Source organism: Aptenodytes patagonicus, chromosome Z (genome assembly GCF_965638725.1).
Source record: "Aptenodytes patagonicus chromosome Z, bAptPat1.pri.cur, whole genome shotgun sequence".
Classification (NCBI taxonomy): Eukaryota; Metazoa; Chordata; class Aves; order Sphenisciformes; family Spheniscidae; genus Aptenodytes; species Aptenodytes patagonicus.
Genome location: NC_134982.1, coordinates 4,823,675 through 4,842,808, shown reverse-complemented (window position 1 = coordinate 4,842,808; position 19,134 = coordinate 4,823,675). Strand labels below are relative to the sequence as shown.

Here is a 19,134-nt window from a genome sequence, read left to right as displayed (position 1 = left end):
TGTGGTTGTAGTTAATCCTTTCACCTTTTCAACCTGAAGGCATTTTTTCACTTATTTCCTAGCTGAAGCCAGTTGTCCTTATTTCTTGGTACCACACGTTCACTTTGCATCACATTATCGGATGATCACGTAGTTGGTTAGGGAAGTATTATTTACTTCCAAATTTAACCCTTCCTGTCCCGTCCTTGTAGCACTGAAAAGGAAACAGGCTTTTGGGAATGAAGGATTTTTAGAGCATTTTTTTTTAATATGCCTTCGCTGCAACTTTCATCTAGTTGTAGTTGTCTACACCTTATATACTGGTTTATTTATTGTTGGTTTTTTAACACACGTAGGCATGTATTGCTTATTTGTTCTTTTATACATGCTGGGAATCCTAGGATTTGTTGCAGCAGTGTCGCCATTATCTTGGCCTCGTTGGTCATTTACTGGTGATAGATATGGATAACCCTGGTGTCAGGGGCCTTTCATTTCACTTCCAAATCTGATCCTGAAAGGCAAGGCTGAGAAAAGCAAAAATAGATCTCTGCTGTGATTGCTTTGTAAACAGGCAGCTTGTTTTTTTCCAGATTGTAAAAATTGGTGGCTATTACACTGATAAATATAATTACGGTATGTAAATTATATTGAAAATATTTTTGTCTGTTTGATGTATACTAAATTTAAGCTAAGTTATAAGGTGTGCTGTTTGGAAGTGTGGAAGATACAAGAGTGGAGCTACAGATAACAAGTTTATGCTTGTATTTCCTACTGATGAAGACTTTCACACAAGTTATTTCTATGGGTAGGTGATGAGAATATCACTCTGCATGTATATACATTTATTATACATTTTTGCATGATTATACATGTAGGAGTGGTACAATTTTGACTTGAGACTATTGGTGCCTTTTGTCCAAATATAATTTTACTTGTGTAGACAACATTATCGAAAATCAAATTTCGCTTCTGCTTTTGGAGATCTTAGTAAGAAGCGAGAGAAACCAACACCTGAAGAAACAGTACCTAGCTCCTGAAATTTTAGATAACCTCTTGAAAAAATGGTCAAATAGTCAATATTGTACTTGACCCTCGTATCTTCTGCACTCGACTGTTTATTTTTCTAGATCACATTATATATGTTCACGCTGAACTCTGATGATAAGACTGAAAGAAAACATGCCTCTCATGATTCAGTCCAGTTGTAACTTCTGCATGATTAAATTATTAATCATCGGCTTTCACAAATAATTAACTGAACATCAGCCAGCTTAATTTTGAACTTGGTATTCCATTAGTTTGTAATTGCCTTTTAAAAAGACAAAGATTGCCTTTCAGTTAATTATCGGGACTTCTTTTCCAGTCATAATCATCAGCATTTCATGTTGCGAACAGTTTGGTCTTTAATACATTGACATTTAACTACCCATTTATTTTTGTCGGGTCTGTTTTAAGTTTGTAATATAACATTGTTTTATGAAATTGTTGTTTTGGAGGCAGATCTGATCGGAAATATTTTGTGAATTTCTTCATACCTTGTTGCAAAACTGATCTTTAGTACGACTTAAGCAATATGGTCGCTCTTTAACGAAGTGTGTTGCTAATCACAAAATAGGCGTTTCTTAAAATAGTGGGTTGAATTACGTTTCAGGGACCAAGTTACAAAAAAAAAAACCACCACAAAACCAAAAAATCCCTCCCTAAAAACCTCAGTAGAAACAGATTTTCAGAGAACGAAATTTGAAACTTTTAGTTCATCGTGTTCTTTCTGTCTTCGACAGGCACTTAACGCTCCTAAAAGAAACCAATCTTTCCTGAAAAGTCTTTCCATTTTATTCTTTGTGACTTTTAAAGATTTCTGTAGCCATTTTGTAATTCTGAAGGTCCTATCTTCCTAAACACGTTATTGGTTTATGATTATTTTATATTATCCCACACAAACTACACCCTCTATGTATCATACCCTTAACAAAAAAGTCCTGCAGACACTCAACTGCCAGAACTTCCTTGGAGTTAAAGCATTGCAGTAGCAAAGCAGCGGAGCTTTGGCCCAGCCTGTTTTTCTATTTCATACTCGGGGTTTTGTGGATGAAGTCTTAGCCCAAAGAAAGTTTTGATTCTGCCGTTTGGGGAGCGGGAACTCCAACCGCGTTCATCCACTCTGAGTCGATAAGCTATAGCTGAGATGAGGCATCAGAGTTAAAATGCGCATCCTTTCAGAATGACGATATTTATCCGTTCTCTCTTTGCTTCCACATTAATCATTGTCTTGAATACGACTTTTTTCCGAGCCTCTTCTGTTTCTAGCATGCTTTCCAATTGTAAGTGATTTTCATTCCTCACAAAGAAAATAGTCCGTCCTAACAAAATAGACCAAAACCAGCTTTTTGTTATTCCTCAAGAATAGGTTTCAGAATCATATAAGCAATTTTCTCTCCCTCTTTCCCCCTTCACTTTGGTGGCCAAAAATGCATATGGTAATCATATTGAATTAAAAGCATATTTATCACTGCACGTTACAGTTTTGTTTCTTGTTATTCTTGACCTTAAAAAAAAAAAACCACCAAAAAACATTGCCATTTTGAAAAATTCCCCTGTCCTTGACAGGTAAATGTTACGAAAGGAAAGTTGCCTAATGTTAAATTTATTGTCACTGGATCAGTTATATCAAAAAGTTAGTTTTATTCAATCAACCCTAAAGTAATGTAAACTGTCACTTGAGTTTTGTAAAATTCTCTAGATAAATATCTTGTCTTGCCAAATTTAATGTCCTGTAACTTATTTTTTATTTTGGACTGAAGGTTTTATCCTTTTAAGATTGTAAATGTAACGTCGTCAGATATGGAGATGTTTATGTGTTAATGTAAAAGATAATACACAAATAACTGATACATTGATAAACATGTTTTTCTTACATTTGTGTTTTCTGTGTATGCAAAGGTTAAAATGTCTCTGTAATCTCAGACTATGTTCATTAACTGAAGTTTAATAATTCATATAATTTATAGTTCTTTAAGAGCTTCATGTAGGAGATTGCATTAATCTTTCAACAAATTATTTGTACTTTTAAAGGTGTCTTTCACAGTATGCTGACTTCTAATACGCTTTGCTTTTCTCTCTTTCTGCAGATGGACCTCCAGTTGTAGCTCATTATGATATATCAGACACAAATTCAGACCCAGAAGTGGTAAATGTGGACAATCTGTTGGCGGCTGCAGTAGTTCAAGAGCACAACAATTCTTTAGGAAATCAAGACTCGGGATCTACCTGGAGAACCAGAGGGCTGCTAGATGAACTGAGTGCTGATACAGGTTTGTTTAAACTCTCTTCCTCTGACGTTTGTTCCAGCATCTCAGTTGGTGTCTCTCCCTTTCTTGCTTTCAGTATTTTTGTAGTTTATGCAGCTTTAAAAGCTCCCCGTGTGGATTTTGCAGTAAAACAATACAGGTGCTTATTAAAAAAGTCTGACATTTATTCTAAAATACAACTGATAAAAATGGACAAAGATTCCTGCAATGTATTTTTGACACTAATTTTCTTAATTATTTTTTTCTCCTTCTTTTCCCTCGAATTACTTCTTGGAACTTAGGTCTGGGGTTTTGGTGGTGGTTTTTTTAAAATGAAAGTGAGCTAAACTTGTTACTGAATGGTTGATTATGACAACCCATGCCACCACCTAGTAAACCAATTATAATCTCATTTTAAGTATTGTAGTTGTCTGTGTGTGTCTTTTTTTTTGTTTGTCTCTCCATTTCTTTAGAATACAAGCATTAATTATTCCCATATTCCATCTGCATTTCTAACATACCTTAGAAAATTGGGCAGACCAGCATCAGATAAAGATGAAGGGTGAAAAGGCGCTGGTAAGTGGGCTTAGCATCAAGAGACAGCAAAGAAATTTCTTTCAAGAAAGCAAGAGCGGGAATACTGTGGAAGAGTTCAGAGACGTTCACGTAGCTCATAAAAATTGTTCAGCTTCACCAAGTGCTTGCAACTCTTCACTAACAAAAGAGTTCAGCAACAATGTGAAATGCTACTGTGTTTTGGATGCAGAGAGCTAACGGAATATTTCCTATCGACCTCATCCCGTAGCCTTGTATGCCAACGTATTGCCTTCCTGTCCACTCATTTTTTTTTTAATACCCGTGTTAAGATTTTTAGCTGCATAAGAGAGTCTTGCCTGCAGTGGTGGAGCAGAGCAGGGTTTTTTTTGTTTCATGCTGTGTCTTCCAAATGTAAGCCTGCCAAAGGGCACCTACGCTGGAAGTGTCCTGGTAGCTCTGAGCTACTTTTCAATGTCTATAAGGCTTAAAGAAGTAGAAATATGTGGCAGGTTTTGAAAGAAGTGTTCCATTATTGTCTAGTGGACAAGTCCATTATTTGAATATGAGAATCTCTGTTGCATTATTTTCCCTGTGCTCTGTGGCTGGATGTTGTTCCAGCCTTTTTGAAGCTAGCCGGTGTTTTCCAAGCTCACTGGTATTGTTTGCAGGATAGCAGCTGACTGATAGTTAGCTATTTGACCCCTAACAAGCCCTCTCCTTTATAAAGTGGTTTATTAAACGATTAGAACAGCTGAAATTAACTTTATTATATAGCACTAATGGATTGGTACTTCAAAGGAGTGTAAGGAAATAAAAAGTAATGTTTCTTACTAAGCTTTCTTCCACTTTCCACTTACGAGTACAATGCTGTGATGCAGGTAGAAATTTGTCTTCCTTCCTCCACCTGTATCCAAGGGGACTTGCAAGGAAGAGGTTGCCAGGAAAGAGAAAACTAGAAAACTTCAAGAAACTTCTTCATCCTTGACCCTATGGGAACGTGTCCAGACAAATTTGCTCCTGGTGCTATGGCCATTTCGACGTCTGAAAGGATGAATCTCTTTTTCTTCCTGCATACACCTTGCCCCAGAGCCCTGTAGCCTCCATACGCCTCTGACTGCACGTTTGTCAGTACTGGCCTTTTCTTACCATGTCTGGGATTGCACATTTGGATAGCAGAATTTTCAAATCTTACATCTTGTTCCCAAATTTAATCTTCAACCAGTATCTAGTTTAACAGACAATAAATGATGTGTTCCCATGGGAAAATAACAACATAAGCTTTATCTAAGTGAAAAATCTTATTAGGACACACTATCACATCTTTGTGCATGGACAAATACCTTGGGCTGTTTTGCAAGTCCTGATGTTGTAGGGCAAACAAAATATCTCCTTTGGGCATCATCCTAATGTTTGTGCAAAGAAATTAACAACGTAGGCATGTTATTAGGCATGAAATTTGTATAGCCAGAGGCTGTAAATCTATCTGTATGCTATAATTCTGATTTACACTCGGCTACTGTTGCAATATTTACTCTGCTAATGATGGTTTCTCTACTGCTAATTACCTTTTTGTTCTCTGAACTTAAAACTATGCATGAAAGCTCTTTTGGGGCTCTCATTTATACCTCTGGGGATTCATTTGGGGGCTATTTAAGAGGTGGTCTGCTTTGCCTCTCTGCCAGGCGTTACCCTGTCTAGCAAAGGGTGCAGAGTGGTGGTACATCATTAATGCATTAATACAACGTATTAAGGCAGGTTGATACCCATACCAGTTTGCGTGAACCAGTGACCAAGGATTGTGTTGCTGTTCTGCTGCCTGTGCTGTAGCAGCAGTGACGTTCAGGAGCGGGGCGATGCGAATCACTGGGGCGGTGATCATTTAAAGCTCACAGTTTGCATTGCCAGCACATGAATCAAAGCCTCTGAGCACTTCCATTTCATGTTTCACAGTGTGCCCAGCCGCTTCTATTAAAGAAATCCCAAGCACAAATACAAATTGGGGGATGAAGGGATGGAGAGCAGCCCTGCCGAGAAGGACTTGGGGATGCTGGTGGATGAAAAGCTGGACATGAGCCGGCCACGTGCGCTCGCAGCCCAGAAGGCCAATCGTATCCTGGGCTGCATCCAAAGCAGTGTGGCCAGCAGGTGGAGGGAGGGGATTCTGCCCCTCTGCTCTGCTCTGGTGAGACCCCCCTGGAGCACTGCGTCCAGCTCTGGAGCCCTCAGCATAAGAAAGACACGGACCTGTTGGAGCGGGTCCAGAAGAGGGTCATGAAAATGATCAGGGGGCTGGAACACCTCTGCTATGAGGACAGGCTGAGAGAGTTGGGGTTGTTCAGCCTGGAGAAGAGAAGGCTCTGGGGAGACCTTATTGCGGCCTTTCAATACTTCAAGGGGGCTTATAAGAAAAACAGAGACAGACTTTTTACTAGGACCTGTAGCGATAGGACAAGGGGTAACGGTTTTAAACTAAAAGAGCGTAGATTCAGACTAGATAGAAGAAATGTTTTACGCTGAGGGTGGTGAAGCACTGGCCCAGGTTGCCCAGAGAGGGGGTGGATGCCCCATCCCTGGAAACATTCCAGGTCAGGTTGGACGGGGCTCTGAGCAACCTGGTCTAGTGGAAGGTGTCCCTGCCCATGGCAGGGGGGCTGGAACTTCAACCCAAACCATTCTATGATTCTGTGAAATATCTGTGACCCATTTGGGGACTTTCTGGCCATCCGTGATATTTGCCAAGAAATGTTCAGCTGAACTGTAACGTTAGGAAAAGTCTGCCTGGGCTATTAATTCGTTTTAAGTTCAGCTGAGAAATCTTTTTCGTCTTGTGAGGTGGAAACTCCTCCTTCGGGTACATGGCAGCACACAGGTTTCCTTCCCTTCCTAACCCTGATCGGATGTTGCACCAAGGGTCATTGCTTTCCAAAAACTGAACGTGCAGTATGGCCTGTGCCCCTCTATTTGCTTGCATCTTTTTCAAATACTTTAAGCAGTCATTAGAAGGTTTCCCTGGCACTTGTTTTAAGTTTAATTTCTTCTCTCTGTGTCCTCTTGATCTACCTGGGGGTATAATCAGTTCTGCCTATTCTCACACCTTTGAAATTCAGTGCATCATTATTGCATCCTCCTCCTCTCATCTTTGAAGAGGCTGTCCAGTCAGACTAGATATACATAATATATTCATCTAATCTCAAATTTCCTGCTCGATAAATGATTCTTCCCCTGTGTAATACAGCTGAGTGAGTGGTTTCCAAGAAGGAGGTAGTCTCATTCATCTGCTTCAGGGCTGCCCAGCATCCCCCAGGTTACTGCTAAAGAGAGACAGTAGAAGTAATCTTTTTTTGTTTTTTGAATTAAAAAAAAAAAAAGTAGAAGTTATTTCTTTTTATTGAAATCCTATTTTTTAATTGATTTAAAAAATGTGTTTATTTTCTGTAAAACAAATAATTTTGGCTGGCTTGTCTTTTCCATGCAAGTATTATTTAATATGTCACAACACAGCTTCGCTAATTGTGGTGAAGAACCTTCTTAGCAGTACTTGGCAGAAAAGACAAAACCTGCCATACTCGTGAGTATTTAGAAAGGACGTGTTGTTTGACAGACTGATGAACTGGATAGCATTGAGGAACTGTAATAAAAAACCAACACTGCTGTATATGGCACTTATGAAAAACAGATTTTTTTTTTTTTCTCAAGTATTTGTAATAATGTTACGAGCAGAAGCGTGAAGCAGCACGACCGGACACTGATGGGTTTGTTGGGTTTTTTTCATTGACCTGTTTCCCTTGGTTGGTTGGTTTTAAAAAAAAAAAAAAAAGGCATTTTCATTCTCTTTGGGGTGTGTGTGATGTTTCTGTCCAGGCTATAGGCTTTGCTTGCCACAGTATCATTGAATTTGATTTATTGACAATAGATTGTCTTGTTTCTTTATTTCAAAGAGGTTTGGGCACAGTCTAACTCTTAGCACTGTTGTAAAATAACAGCTGGAAAGCCTAATTACGTCAAGTGTTCTTGATGCAATAGTTGGGCTTTGCTCACACTTGTGTGATAACACCATCGCTAGAGCTGTTGAGACTGGATAAGTCCAGTGGTCATCCTGTACCAGGTGATGAACTGGAAGTTGGATAACTTGATCTAATAAGATTTTGCAATCTCAGTGTTTCAGTCTTTTTTTTTTTTTTTTTAGCTTGGGAAACTCCTTTTCCAGCTGATTTGGGAGTTGTGTAAGCTGTTAAACATTGGCTGTATTTGCATTTTCCCCATCTGTAGGTCATTTGGATCCAGGCTTCCTTGCAAGTGACAAAACCTCTTCTGGTAATGCCCAAATCAATGAAGAAATTAATATCGCCTCTTCTGATAGCGAAGTAGAGATTGTTGGAGTTCAGGAACATGCCAGGTATTGATTCCTTTTTTTAGCTCTAATATTTCTTTCATTTTATCAGAATATCTGTATTGCTAAAATAAATAAAGAAAAAAATTGACGACTTCTACTTCCGTAGTTATCCATCCATGACTGATGCCCAAAAGGTAGCAAGCGTTGCACTTGTTTTTTCTATTCTGCTGGTCACGGTGATGTCAGAGTGTGTTTTTCTTTAGAACATTATCAACTTCATATGTGTTCAGATTAAGCTTGTGATTCGATATCAAACATTAACAGGCTAAACATATGTAGTATTAAAATACCAAATATAGAGATACCAAATTTACGTACATCAGGAATTCAGATTTTAAGGGTGTAGTGTGAATATGCAAATACATAAACAAAAATATTTGTGTGGGTTCTTGTTCCCTTTCAAAAATGTTCACTTACTTTAAGCATTTAATCAGCTTCCAGTTTATTTAATTAATCAGTAGTAAAAATACTATAAAATAAATATAAATACTATAAACTTTTCAATGGCTAATGTCATAAGATAGCCCCTTTATATTAAAAATTGGATCCTTATGAATCTTAGTTTTATTTCAAGATACAACAGAGTTCAAACCCCCAAAGTAGATGAGGGTAAGGAAGCCAAAGGTTTCTCTCAAGCTCAGATAGAAAGCTGTCCAGCTGTGCTTCAGCTGTTATTCTTGATAGGCATTTTTTGATGTTGCCCCTCACTACAAGAAGGACGTTGAGGTGTTGGAGCGTGTCCAGAGAAGGGCAACGAGGCTGGTGAGGGGTCTGGAGAACAAGTCTTCTGAGGGAACTGGGGTTGTTTAGCCTGGAGAAAAGGAGGCTGAGGGGAGACCTCATCGCTCTCTACAACTCCCTGAAAGGAGGTTGTAGCGAGGTGGGGGTCGGTCTCTTCTCCCAAGTAACAAGCGATAGGACAAGAGGAAATGGCCTCAAGTTGCGCCAGGGGAGGTTTAGATTGGACATGAGGAAAAATGTCTTTACTGAAAGAGTGGTTAAACATTGGAACAGGCTGCCCAGGGAAGTGGTGGAGTCCCCATCCCTGGAGGTATTTAAAAGACGAGTAGATGAGGCACTTAGGGACATGGTTTAGTGGGCATGGTGGTGTTGGGTCAACGGTTGGACTCGATGATCTTAGAGGTCTTCCAACCTCAATGATTCTATGATTCTGTCTTTAGTCTATGATCTTTCCTTGGCTTAAGGTATTATGAAGCAGTTGAAGATGACTGGCATTTTCATATAGTATGGAGGGTTAATTTGGTGGAATAAAAGCAAGTTAAAACAGTATACAGACAAGGGTTTTCTAAAACTAGTCTGCTGCCTGCTTGATGCTTGGAGGTGGAAAAGGGGTGTGAGGGACAAGGAACAGAGCTGTTCCTCGTTGTCCCTTCACTGCATCTTTCTTGAGGGAGGGCAGAAGGAAGGTGTACAGGACCCAGTTTCCCAGGCAGGAAACTGTACAGATAGTGTGGGCACAATCCAGTGCTGTTGGATGTGAAAAAAGGAAATTTTAAGATGCTGAAGGAAGGGAGATTTAGTCTTCACTTTTAGAATAGTGAAAGTCCTTGCATGGCTAACTCTTTTGGAAGATACTAATTCCTTAGGAAGTAGCTCTCCTGGCTGTTTATCCAGCAGACCCAGGGCTTAGAGGAACTTTGTCCTAATGATAAGCAGTGTGGACTTGTCCTCCACTACTAGTTTGTGTAAATCCGTCTAGCACTACATACACACAACACTTCTGCTTGAGGTCCTGTCCCCGTTTCGGCTGGGATAGGGTTAATTTTCTTCCTAGTAGCTGGTACAGTGCTGTGTTTTGGATTTAGGATGAGGATAATGTTGATAACACACCAATGTTTTAGTTGTTGCTGAGCAGTGCTTACGCAAAGTCATGGGTATTTCGGCTTCTCATACTGCCCTGCCAGTGGGCAGGAGGTGCACAAGAAGCTGGGAGGGGGCACAGCCAGGACAGCTGACCCAAACTGGCCAGAGGGACATTCCATACCATGGGACGTCATGCTCAGTACAGAAACTGGGGGGAGTTGGCCGGGGGGCAGCAATCGCTGCTCGGGGACTGGCTGGCTGCCGGTCAGTGGGTGATGAGCGGGTGCATCACTTCCCCACTCCCCTGCTCCACCCCCCCGCGTTTTTTGTTTTTCTCTCTCTCGTTGTTTTACTTTCCATTACATCATCATCATTATTATTATTATTAATTATTTATTATTATTTCAATTATTAAACTGTTCTTACCTCAGCCCATAGGTTTTCTTATTTTGCTCTTCCGATTCTCTCCCCCATCCCACCAGGGGGGCGGGGAGGGTGAGCAAGCGGCTGGGTGGTGCTCAGTTGCTGGCTGGGGTTAAAGCACGACAGGTCCCCTGTTGAAAACCTTTCCGTGCTGCTTGCCTCGATAATAATTACCATGTACAAGAATGGAAATGTTAAGTAAATGCGGAGTTGCTGTTTAAAATCAGTTTATCTGGCATCTCCTGAAGACTAGTTCTTACTGGCTCCGTTGAATACTCGCACATTTGAGTTGTTCGAATCCTATTTAGAATTTTATTTCTCTTGCAGGTCTAGGCTTGCAGTTATGAAGTATTGATGGGCTTCTGACAGGGTTGTCGTTTGGAAAAGGTTTAGGTTTTTGATCAGTATTTTTTGCATGCTTAGTTAGTATGGTGTTTGGATTCAGTTCTTTTGCTCACACTGTTTTTTTTTTTTTATCGTGCCACGTATTCCATGTTGTCGTTGGACTGGTGTGAGTCATGACACCCTAGAGTTTGTCCATCATTTGTAGTTTTTCAGATTGCTAGTGAATTGGTGGTGTTTTTCATCATTGGAATATTACTTGGCATCTACTTAGGACACCAAGCCTTGTTTTTCAGTTTGTTTAATTTTTGTCCAATAGATTTTTTTTTTAACATGCATGTGTATAAAACAGTCTTCCTCTTTTTTTCCAGTTTGTTTTTTTTTTCTTTTTTTTTTGGTTGCCTTTATTTGGTATCTTCCCCTTAGCTACAGATTGGAAAGCATGTTCCCTAAGCTAATGTTTGATTGAACATTTTGCTATTGGCTGCTTGTGTGACTTGTTTGAGGATAAACACTTTTATTTTTGTGAGGTATCATTTCTATGAGATAATTTATAGCTTGCTTTTTGTCATCTTCAGGGAGAAAAGTTAGTGTTAGCTTTGCCTAAGCATTGAGGACTGTTCTGTATCAGAACGATGGACCATAGTCCCTGAGACCGAACATCGTATTTAGTTTGCTTTGGCTACGAGCTTTTCTTGTCAGTTATGCTTAACAATATTTCTTCTTAAAAGAAAGCTTTTTTTTTAAAAAAAGAAAAAAAAAATCCCCTCTATTTGTTAGAGTTCCAGTCTCTTATTACTAATTCTTTGTAGATACGTACTTTAAGTGTGTATTTTTAAGACTGAAGAAGTAATAAAAAAGTAATTCTGAACATCCTATCCAAAACTAAATAGCGTATCTGAGAAGGAAATGAGACATTTATATTCAGAGAAGTTAGAGCTCGGAGAATGAGATTTTTCATTCTATTTCATGAAACTCTAACCAGAGCCAAGAGAGATGAGCATAACCTAAATAGTTCTGGAGAAAATAAATTGCACTACCTTAAATTAAAACAAATAAAATGTAAATGTCAGGGACGTCACTAGGAAACTTCCTGGCCTGGTACGGCCCTTGGACTACTACCCATTACTGCTCTTCCACGTGGGCGGCGATGAAGCCCTAACGTGTAGTCCAAGGGCAATCAAAAGAGACTTCAGGGCCTTGGGACGGCTGGTGAGGGAATCTGGAGCACAGGTTATTTTTTCCTCTCTCCTTCCAGTTGCGGGCGGCGACATTGGAAGAAACAGACGCACCCAGTCTATTAATACATGGCTCCGTGGCTGGTGTCACCGCTGCAATTTTGGGTTTTTCAATAATGGGATGGCCTACACGGCACCAGGCCTGCTGGCATCAGATGGGATTCACCTTTCTCAAAGGGGGAAGAGGGTCTTTGCTCATGAGCTAGCGGGGCTCACTGACAGAGCTTTAAAACAGACTTGAAGGGGGAGGGGGATGATATCAGGCTTGCCTGTGACAAGCTGTGGGATGACACGCCGAAGTTAGAGGGACGGGGTGCTAGCGAGAGTCTTCAGCCTGTTGCTCTGACGTGCTGGCTACACTGGAGCGCACTTGAAGTCTTACGGAGATGAGCCAGGGACTTCTGAGGTGACAGGAGCCAACAGGGAAACACCAGTGAAATACCTCAAAGGAATTAAGGGCTGTTCCCCTAAGAAGATGACACTGCCAACAGCCCAGCTGAAGTGCCTCTACACCAGTGCACGCAGCATGGGCAACAAACAGGAGCTGGAACCCACCGTGCTGCTAGAAAGCTATGACCTAGTTGCCATTACTGAAACTTGGTGGGACGAATCCCATGACTGGAGTGCGACTATCAATGGCTGCAAGCTGTTCAGAAGGGACAGGCGAGGAAGGAGGGGCGGAGGGGGTGCCCTCTACATCAAGAAATGGATAGAGTGTGAAGAGCTGTCTCTGAAGAATAGCCACGGGCATGCTGAAAGCTTATGGGTAAGAATTAGAGAGTGAGGCAACAAAGGGAACCTTGTGAATTGGTGTCTACTACAGGCCGCCCAATCAAGGGGAGCCTATTGACGAAGCCTTCTTAGAATCATAGAATCATTAAGGTTGGAAGAGACCTCTAAGATCATCGAGTCCAACCGTCAACCCAACACCACCATGCCCACTAAACCATGTCCCTAAGCGCCTCATCTACTCGTCTTTTAAATACCTCCAGGGATGGGGACTCAACCACTTCCCTGGGCAGCCTGTGCCAATGTTTAACCACTCTTTCAGTAAAGAAATTTTTCCTCATGTCCAATCTAAACCTCCCCTGGCGCAACTTGAGGCCATTATTTCCTCCCGTCCTATCGCTCGTTACTTGGGAGAAGAGACCGACCCCCACCTCGCTACAACCTCCTTTCAGGTAGTTGTAGAGAGTTCTTACTCCAGGTAGTTCTTACTCCAGCTACAGGAGGCATCGCGCTCTCAGGCTCTCATCCTGCTGGGGACTTCAACCACCCTGATATCTGCTGGAAAAGTAGCACGGTGAGCTGTAGGCAATCCAGGAGACTCCTGGAATGCACTGAGGATAACCTCATAAACCAGGTAATGGGCAGCCCTACCAGAGGGGATGCGATACTGGACCTGTTGGTCACCAATGCAAGTGAGGTAATCGGTGATGTCAAGATTGGAGGCAGCCTGGGCTGCAGTGACTGGTGGAGTTTGCAGTCCTGAGGGATATGGGTCAGGCAAAGAGTAAAGTCAGGACCCTGAATTTTAGGAAAGCCAACTTCCAGCTGTTCAAGGAGTTAGTCAATAGGACCCCCTGGGAAACTGCCCTCAGGGACAAGGGGGCAGAACAGAGCTCGCATATCTTTAAGGACGCTTTCCATAGAGCTCAAGAGCTCTCAGTCCCCAGGTGTAAGAAATCAGGAAAGGAAGGCAGGAGACCGGCATGGCTGAGTCGAGACCTGCTGGCCAAACTAAAGGGCAAGAAGGAAACGCACAGGCAGTGGAAGCGGGGACAGGCATCCTGGGAAGAGTACAGGGACGCTGCCCGGTTGTGTAGGGGTGGGGTCAGGAAGGCCAAGGCGTGGATGAAGCTGAACTTGGCACTGGCTGCAAACAATAATAAGAAGGGCTTCTACAGGTATGTCAGCCAGAAAAGGAAGGTAAAAGAAAGTGTACCCCCCGATGAGCAAGACTCGCAAACTGGTAACAACGGATGAGGAGGAGGCCGTTGCAACAACTCAACAACTTTTTTGCCTCAGCCTTCACTGGCAGCCTCCCTTCCCACACCTCTCGAGTGGATGGATGGCAAGGCAGGGACTGGGGGAACAAAGTCCCTTCCACTGTAAGAGAAGATCAGGTTCATGACCACCTGAGGAACTTGAATATACATAAGTCTATGGACCTGATGAGATGCATCCTAGAGTCCTGAGGGAATTGGCGGATGTAGTTGCCAAGCCACTCTCCGTGATAGCTGAAAAATCATGGCAGTCAGGCGAAGTCCCCGGTGACTGGAAAAAGGGAAATTTTGCACCCATTTTTAAAAAGGGTAGAAAGGAGGACCCTGGGAACTACCGACCTGTTAGCCTCACCTCTGTGCTTGGGAAGGTCATGGAACAGATCCTCTTGGAAGCTATGCTAAGGCACATGGAGGACAGGGAGGTGATTTGAGAACAACCAGCATGGCTTCACCAAGGGCAAGTCCTGCCTGACCAACCTAGTGGCCTTCTATGATGGAGTGACTACGTCAGTGGACACGGGAAGGGCTGCAGATGTCGTCTGTCTGGACTTCTGTAAGGCCTTGGACACGGTCCCCCACAACATCCTTCTCTCTAAAATGGAGAGGTATGGACTTGATGGGTGGACTGTCCGGTGGGTGAGGAATTGGTTGGATGGTAACATCCGGAGGGTAGTGGTCAATGGCTCAATGTCCAGATGGAGACTGGTGATGAGTGGTGCCTCCAGGGGTCTGTACTGGGACCAGTACTGTTCAATAGCTTCATCAGTGACATAGACAGTGGGATCGAGTGCACCCTCAGCAAGTTTTGCAGATGACACCAAGCTGAGTGGTGCGGTCGACACGCCAGAGGGATGGGATGCCATCCAGAGGGACCTGGACAAGCTGGAGAAGTGGGCCCATGTGAACCTCATGAGGTTCGACAAGGCCAAGTGCAAGGTCCTGCACCTGGGTCGGGGCAACCTCCAGTATCAATGCAGGCTGGGGGATGAAGGGATTGAGAGCAGCCCTGCCGAGAAGGACTTGGGGGTACTGGTGGGTGAAAAGCTGGACATGAGCCGGCCACGTGCGCTCGCAGCCCAGAAGGCCGATTCTATCCTGGGCTGCATCCAAAGCAGCGTGGCCAGCAGGTCGAGGGAGGGGATTCTGCCCCTCTGCTCTGGTGAGACCCCACCTGGAGCACTGCATCCAGCTCTGGAGCCCTCAGCATAAGAAAGACACGGACCTGTTGGAGCGGGTCCAGAGGAGGCCACAAAAATGATCAGGGGGCTGGAACACCTCTGCTATGAGGACAGGCTGAGAGAGTTGGAGTTGTCCAGCCTGGAGAAGAGAAGGCTCTGGGGAGACCTTATTGCAGCCTTTCAGTACTTAAAGGGGGCTGATAAGAAAAACAGAGACAGACTTTTTACTAGGACCTGTAGCGATAGGACAAGGGGAATGGTTTTAAACTAAAAGAGCGTAGATTCAGACTAGATAGAAGAAATGTTTTACGCTGAGTGGTGAAACACTGGCCCAGGTTGCCCAGAGAGGGGGTGGATGCCCCATCCCTGGAAGTCTTCAAGGTCAGGTTAGACGGGGCTCTGAGCAACCTGATCTAGTTGAGGATGCCTCTGCTAATGGCAGGGGGGTTGGACTAGATGGCCTTTAAAGGTCCCTTCCAACCCAAACTGTTCTATGATTCTATGATTTGACCAGTACAGAAAACCTGGATTGCTGAAATACGGTACACGTGCCTTCACATAGAAACGGGAAAAGGTTGCACCAGCAGCCAAACATCTCCTGCTTAAGTATGCAGCCAGGAGCAGCTACAGCCGCCACCAGTGCTTGTAAGAGCAAAACAATTTTTGGAGCACTAGGTATAAAGTTTTACTAGCACTTTTTAAGATTTACAGCTGGCAATGGAGTGATCATCTTAAAGGCTCCAGTAAATTCTTGTCATCGCTTCCTCATGTAAAAAAATCAGTCTGTCTTTCATTTTTTTTTATAATTATTATTAGCTTGTACTTAAATTGTCACATATCTTTTATGAATATAATAGGTAAAAATACTGTGCAAATAAGTAGATACGTACCTCACTTCAGCAAGGCACTTGAGTGCGTGCTTATCTTTAAATACATGACTTAGTCTCATTGACTATAATCACTGAAAGCTTAAATGTTTTACCGAAGTGGGGCTGTACTGTTATCAGTGAGCATTTCCCAGCATGTTTGTAATTTTTAGTTAAGCTAAGAAGACCAAAGAAAAATCAAATGTAATGGCTGTAATAATGTAATTACAAGATCTCTCTTGTAATTACCGTGATGAAAGTATCATTATGTCCTTATTTTAACATGGTTTTGATTTCATATAGAAAGATAGCTTTTCTCTTTGTCTCATCAAGCCTCACTTAATTTTTTTTTCTCTTTTTAAAAGTCCAGTGGGTAAAACTGCTAGCAGGAAACTATGCTTCTGAATAATGCATTTTATTACACATGATGGGGCAGACTTCTTCAAGTTCCTCGGGATCCATGCACATCTTTTGTAAGGAATATCACTTTACACCCGCTGGCAGAATTCAGTTCTTAAAAATAATTTAATCCCCACCGCCACCCCCAAGTTCAAATTTAAGTTGAGTCTCAGCTTTGTTTACCGGGTGTTCAAGATGTCATGGACTCTACAAATGGAAAATCCACGAGGACGTTTTGGAGAGGGACACGTTAACGAGATAACGCCTAAGTGATAAAAAACACTGCAGCTAAGAATCTTGTGCCTGACTTCAATAGTAGCTTTAATCCTTTGTGCTTCTTGCCTTGCTACAGGTGCGTGCATCCCAGGGGAGGTGTGATTCAGAGTGTGTCTTCCTGGAAGCACGGCTCAGGCTCACAGTACATTAACACTCAGCAAACACAATCATGGACAGCTGTGACTCCCCAGCAGAATTGGTCTTCGCCCCCAGAAGTAGTAGACCTCACTTTGGATGAGGATACCAGGCGCAAATATCTACTGTAATGCGGTGTCACTGTGTGTGTGTCCCCAACCCCTTCTCCCCTTTGTGGCACAGAAGTTCATTGTTAAAGCTTCAGCTTCAGAAGCCCTGTTCCTGGCATTACGAAACTCAAACTCATGAAGTTTTTCATTTCCATCAGAATGTAGTATAATTTCAGTATCGTTTAAAATGTTTTTGCCTTCTCAAAGGAGGATTCCTCCCAGAATTAAAAGCCAATAGCTCCAGATTTAAAACGCATCTACAGTTACTAACTTGTGCGTGTGTTAATCTGAAGAAATAACTGTGTGCAAACTGATGTCCTCCCACCCTTTGCCACCTCCAACTTCAGAACATTTTTAATTTATCAGTATATTGAGTTTGTTAGAAGAAGTTAGTGTTTTGCTGTGTGAGCATCAGTGATTTTGAGAAATGCTGTGTCCTCACTGATTTCAGTGGAACTGGGGGTATTCAACACTTCCGAAAATTGGGCCAAGAGTATTTGTACCCAAGCTGATTTGGTTATGTTACCAGCAGGAGGGACTGACTTTAATACAAACGGCCCATAACATATGCACTGAACAGCTTTTAATTAAAGGATTTTTATTTTCAATATAATTTATAGTTTACACTCTTTTCAGTGCTGAGTCTTCTGTCTACTTGACTACTGTGTTTCACTGATCATTTCCCACAGCTTGTTACGGTTTAAAATAGTAGTGACTTACTAGCAGCTGATTAGTGCAAAAGCACAAGAAAAAGAAAAGTAATAAAAAGGCCCAGCATCCCTCTCCTTTTTAAACATAGCTGAACTTTTTTACCTATATCCGAGTCTTGCCTGGAGTAGGAGAAGGAGAGAAACGAAACATTTTGCTCGTAGTCCTCATTTCTACTGTTGCTTATTTGCTTCATTGACCACGGCAAAAAAAAAAAAAACAACCCCAACCCCAACCACCTTGCAAAGCCCCAGTCTGGCAAAGCACTTTAGCAGATGCGTAGCGTTCAGCTCGGGCAGTTCGCTGAAACTTGTGGGGCCATTCAAGTGCTTCAAAGTCTGTCCTAAAAGATGTTGCAGGATCAGGGCTTAAGGTTGTGATCTGTTTGTTTGTTTGTTTGTTTTTAAACTAGATCTGCACCATTTTCCTGGCTTTAGGTCACGTCTCTTATCCTAGTTTTGGAATTGTTTTTAGGGTGTGATCCAGGAAACACGTTCTACCGGAATATTTACCAAAATCAGTGGAACTACTTACTTTAGCAGGCTGTAGTTTCTGTAGTGTATATGGAAATTCCTGCCCCTCATCTGTCATTTTGAGCCTTTCTCAAGGCAAAAACCAAAGATTAGACTTTAACAAGATGATATTCACTTTAAATGTCTATTGTGCAATTAAAATGTTCTTTTGTATTCAAAATATTTCTAGTGGGAATTTTGTACAGCTCTATCATCAGATTTTTTGCCATTTAAGGCTGAACAGGGGGTAGTCAGGACACGGGAAGTTCTGTTTTCTTTTTGTGTTGGCTGGTTTCTGAGTTGATTTGGCTTCCAATAATTTTATCTGTGGGCAAAAAAAAAAAAAAAAAAAAATTACCTATGTTGTCACGTAACTTAAAGGAAAAAAAAAAAACAACCAACCCAGCAGTGGTGGTATAGTTAGTAACAAACAGCTTTTTCTTTAATGAGCAGAACGGTTATGACTGCACTTTAAAGAACAACTAGGTAAGGGACTGATAATCCAATTTCAAGCTTTCTAAAACATTGAACATAAGTGTATTTGCATGGCCAGAAAAAATGTACGTGGTGCTTCTAGTGACCGATTTCTTTCTCTGGGGGTGGGAGGGAGGGAGGGAGCGGCGCGTGGATGGAGCCCATTCGCATTGCAGTAGGGAATAAGCCCTGTACTACTGGGGCACCGTATCAGTAGTGGCCGTCGATCTTTTCTCCTCGTATTTTAATCACGCAACTCAGCCGTCGTTTTAGTGGGCTAGCACACATGCTGTAAAGGTAACTTTGGAACAGTGATTTAGTGTGGCTGCTTTTTGCTGTTTCACAAAATCTTTTAAAGATCAGTTTTGAAAAAAGCTGCAGGGACCCATTTGTAGTCCTTCCATGAAAAATGCAAACTAACTCTCTTGTTTTTCAGTTTGTATATGA

General features: G+C 42.1%; 1 protein-coding gene across 1 annotated transcript in view; it reads left to right on the top strand.

Annotated features, from left to right (window-relative positions):
• The window catches only part of LOC143172631 (protein ARK2N), a 50,464-nt gene extending 31,677 nt beyond the window's left edge, over nucleotides 1-18,787 (top strand). Inside the window, exons 3-5 of the mRNA XM_076362271.1 lie at nucleotides 3,108-3,290; nucleotides 8,073-8,199; nucleotides 16,825-18,787. Coding sequence (XP_076218386.1) covers nucleotides 3,108-3,290; nucleotides 8,073-8,199; nucleotides 16,825-17,014 — 500 coding nt within the window. The 3' untranslated portion in view covers nucleotides 17,015-18,787. The remainder of the gene's footprint in view (nucleotides 1-3,107; nucleotides 3,291-8,072; nucleotides 8,200-16,824) is intronic.
• The last annotated feature ends 347 nt before the right edge of the window (nucleotides 18,788-19,134 follow it).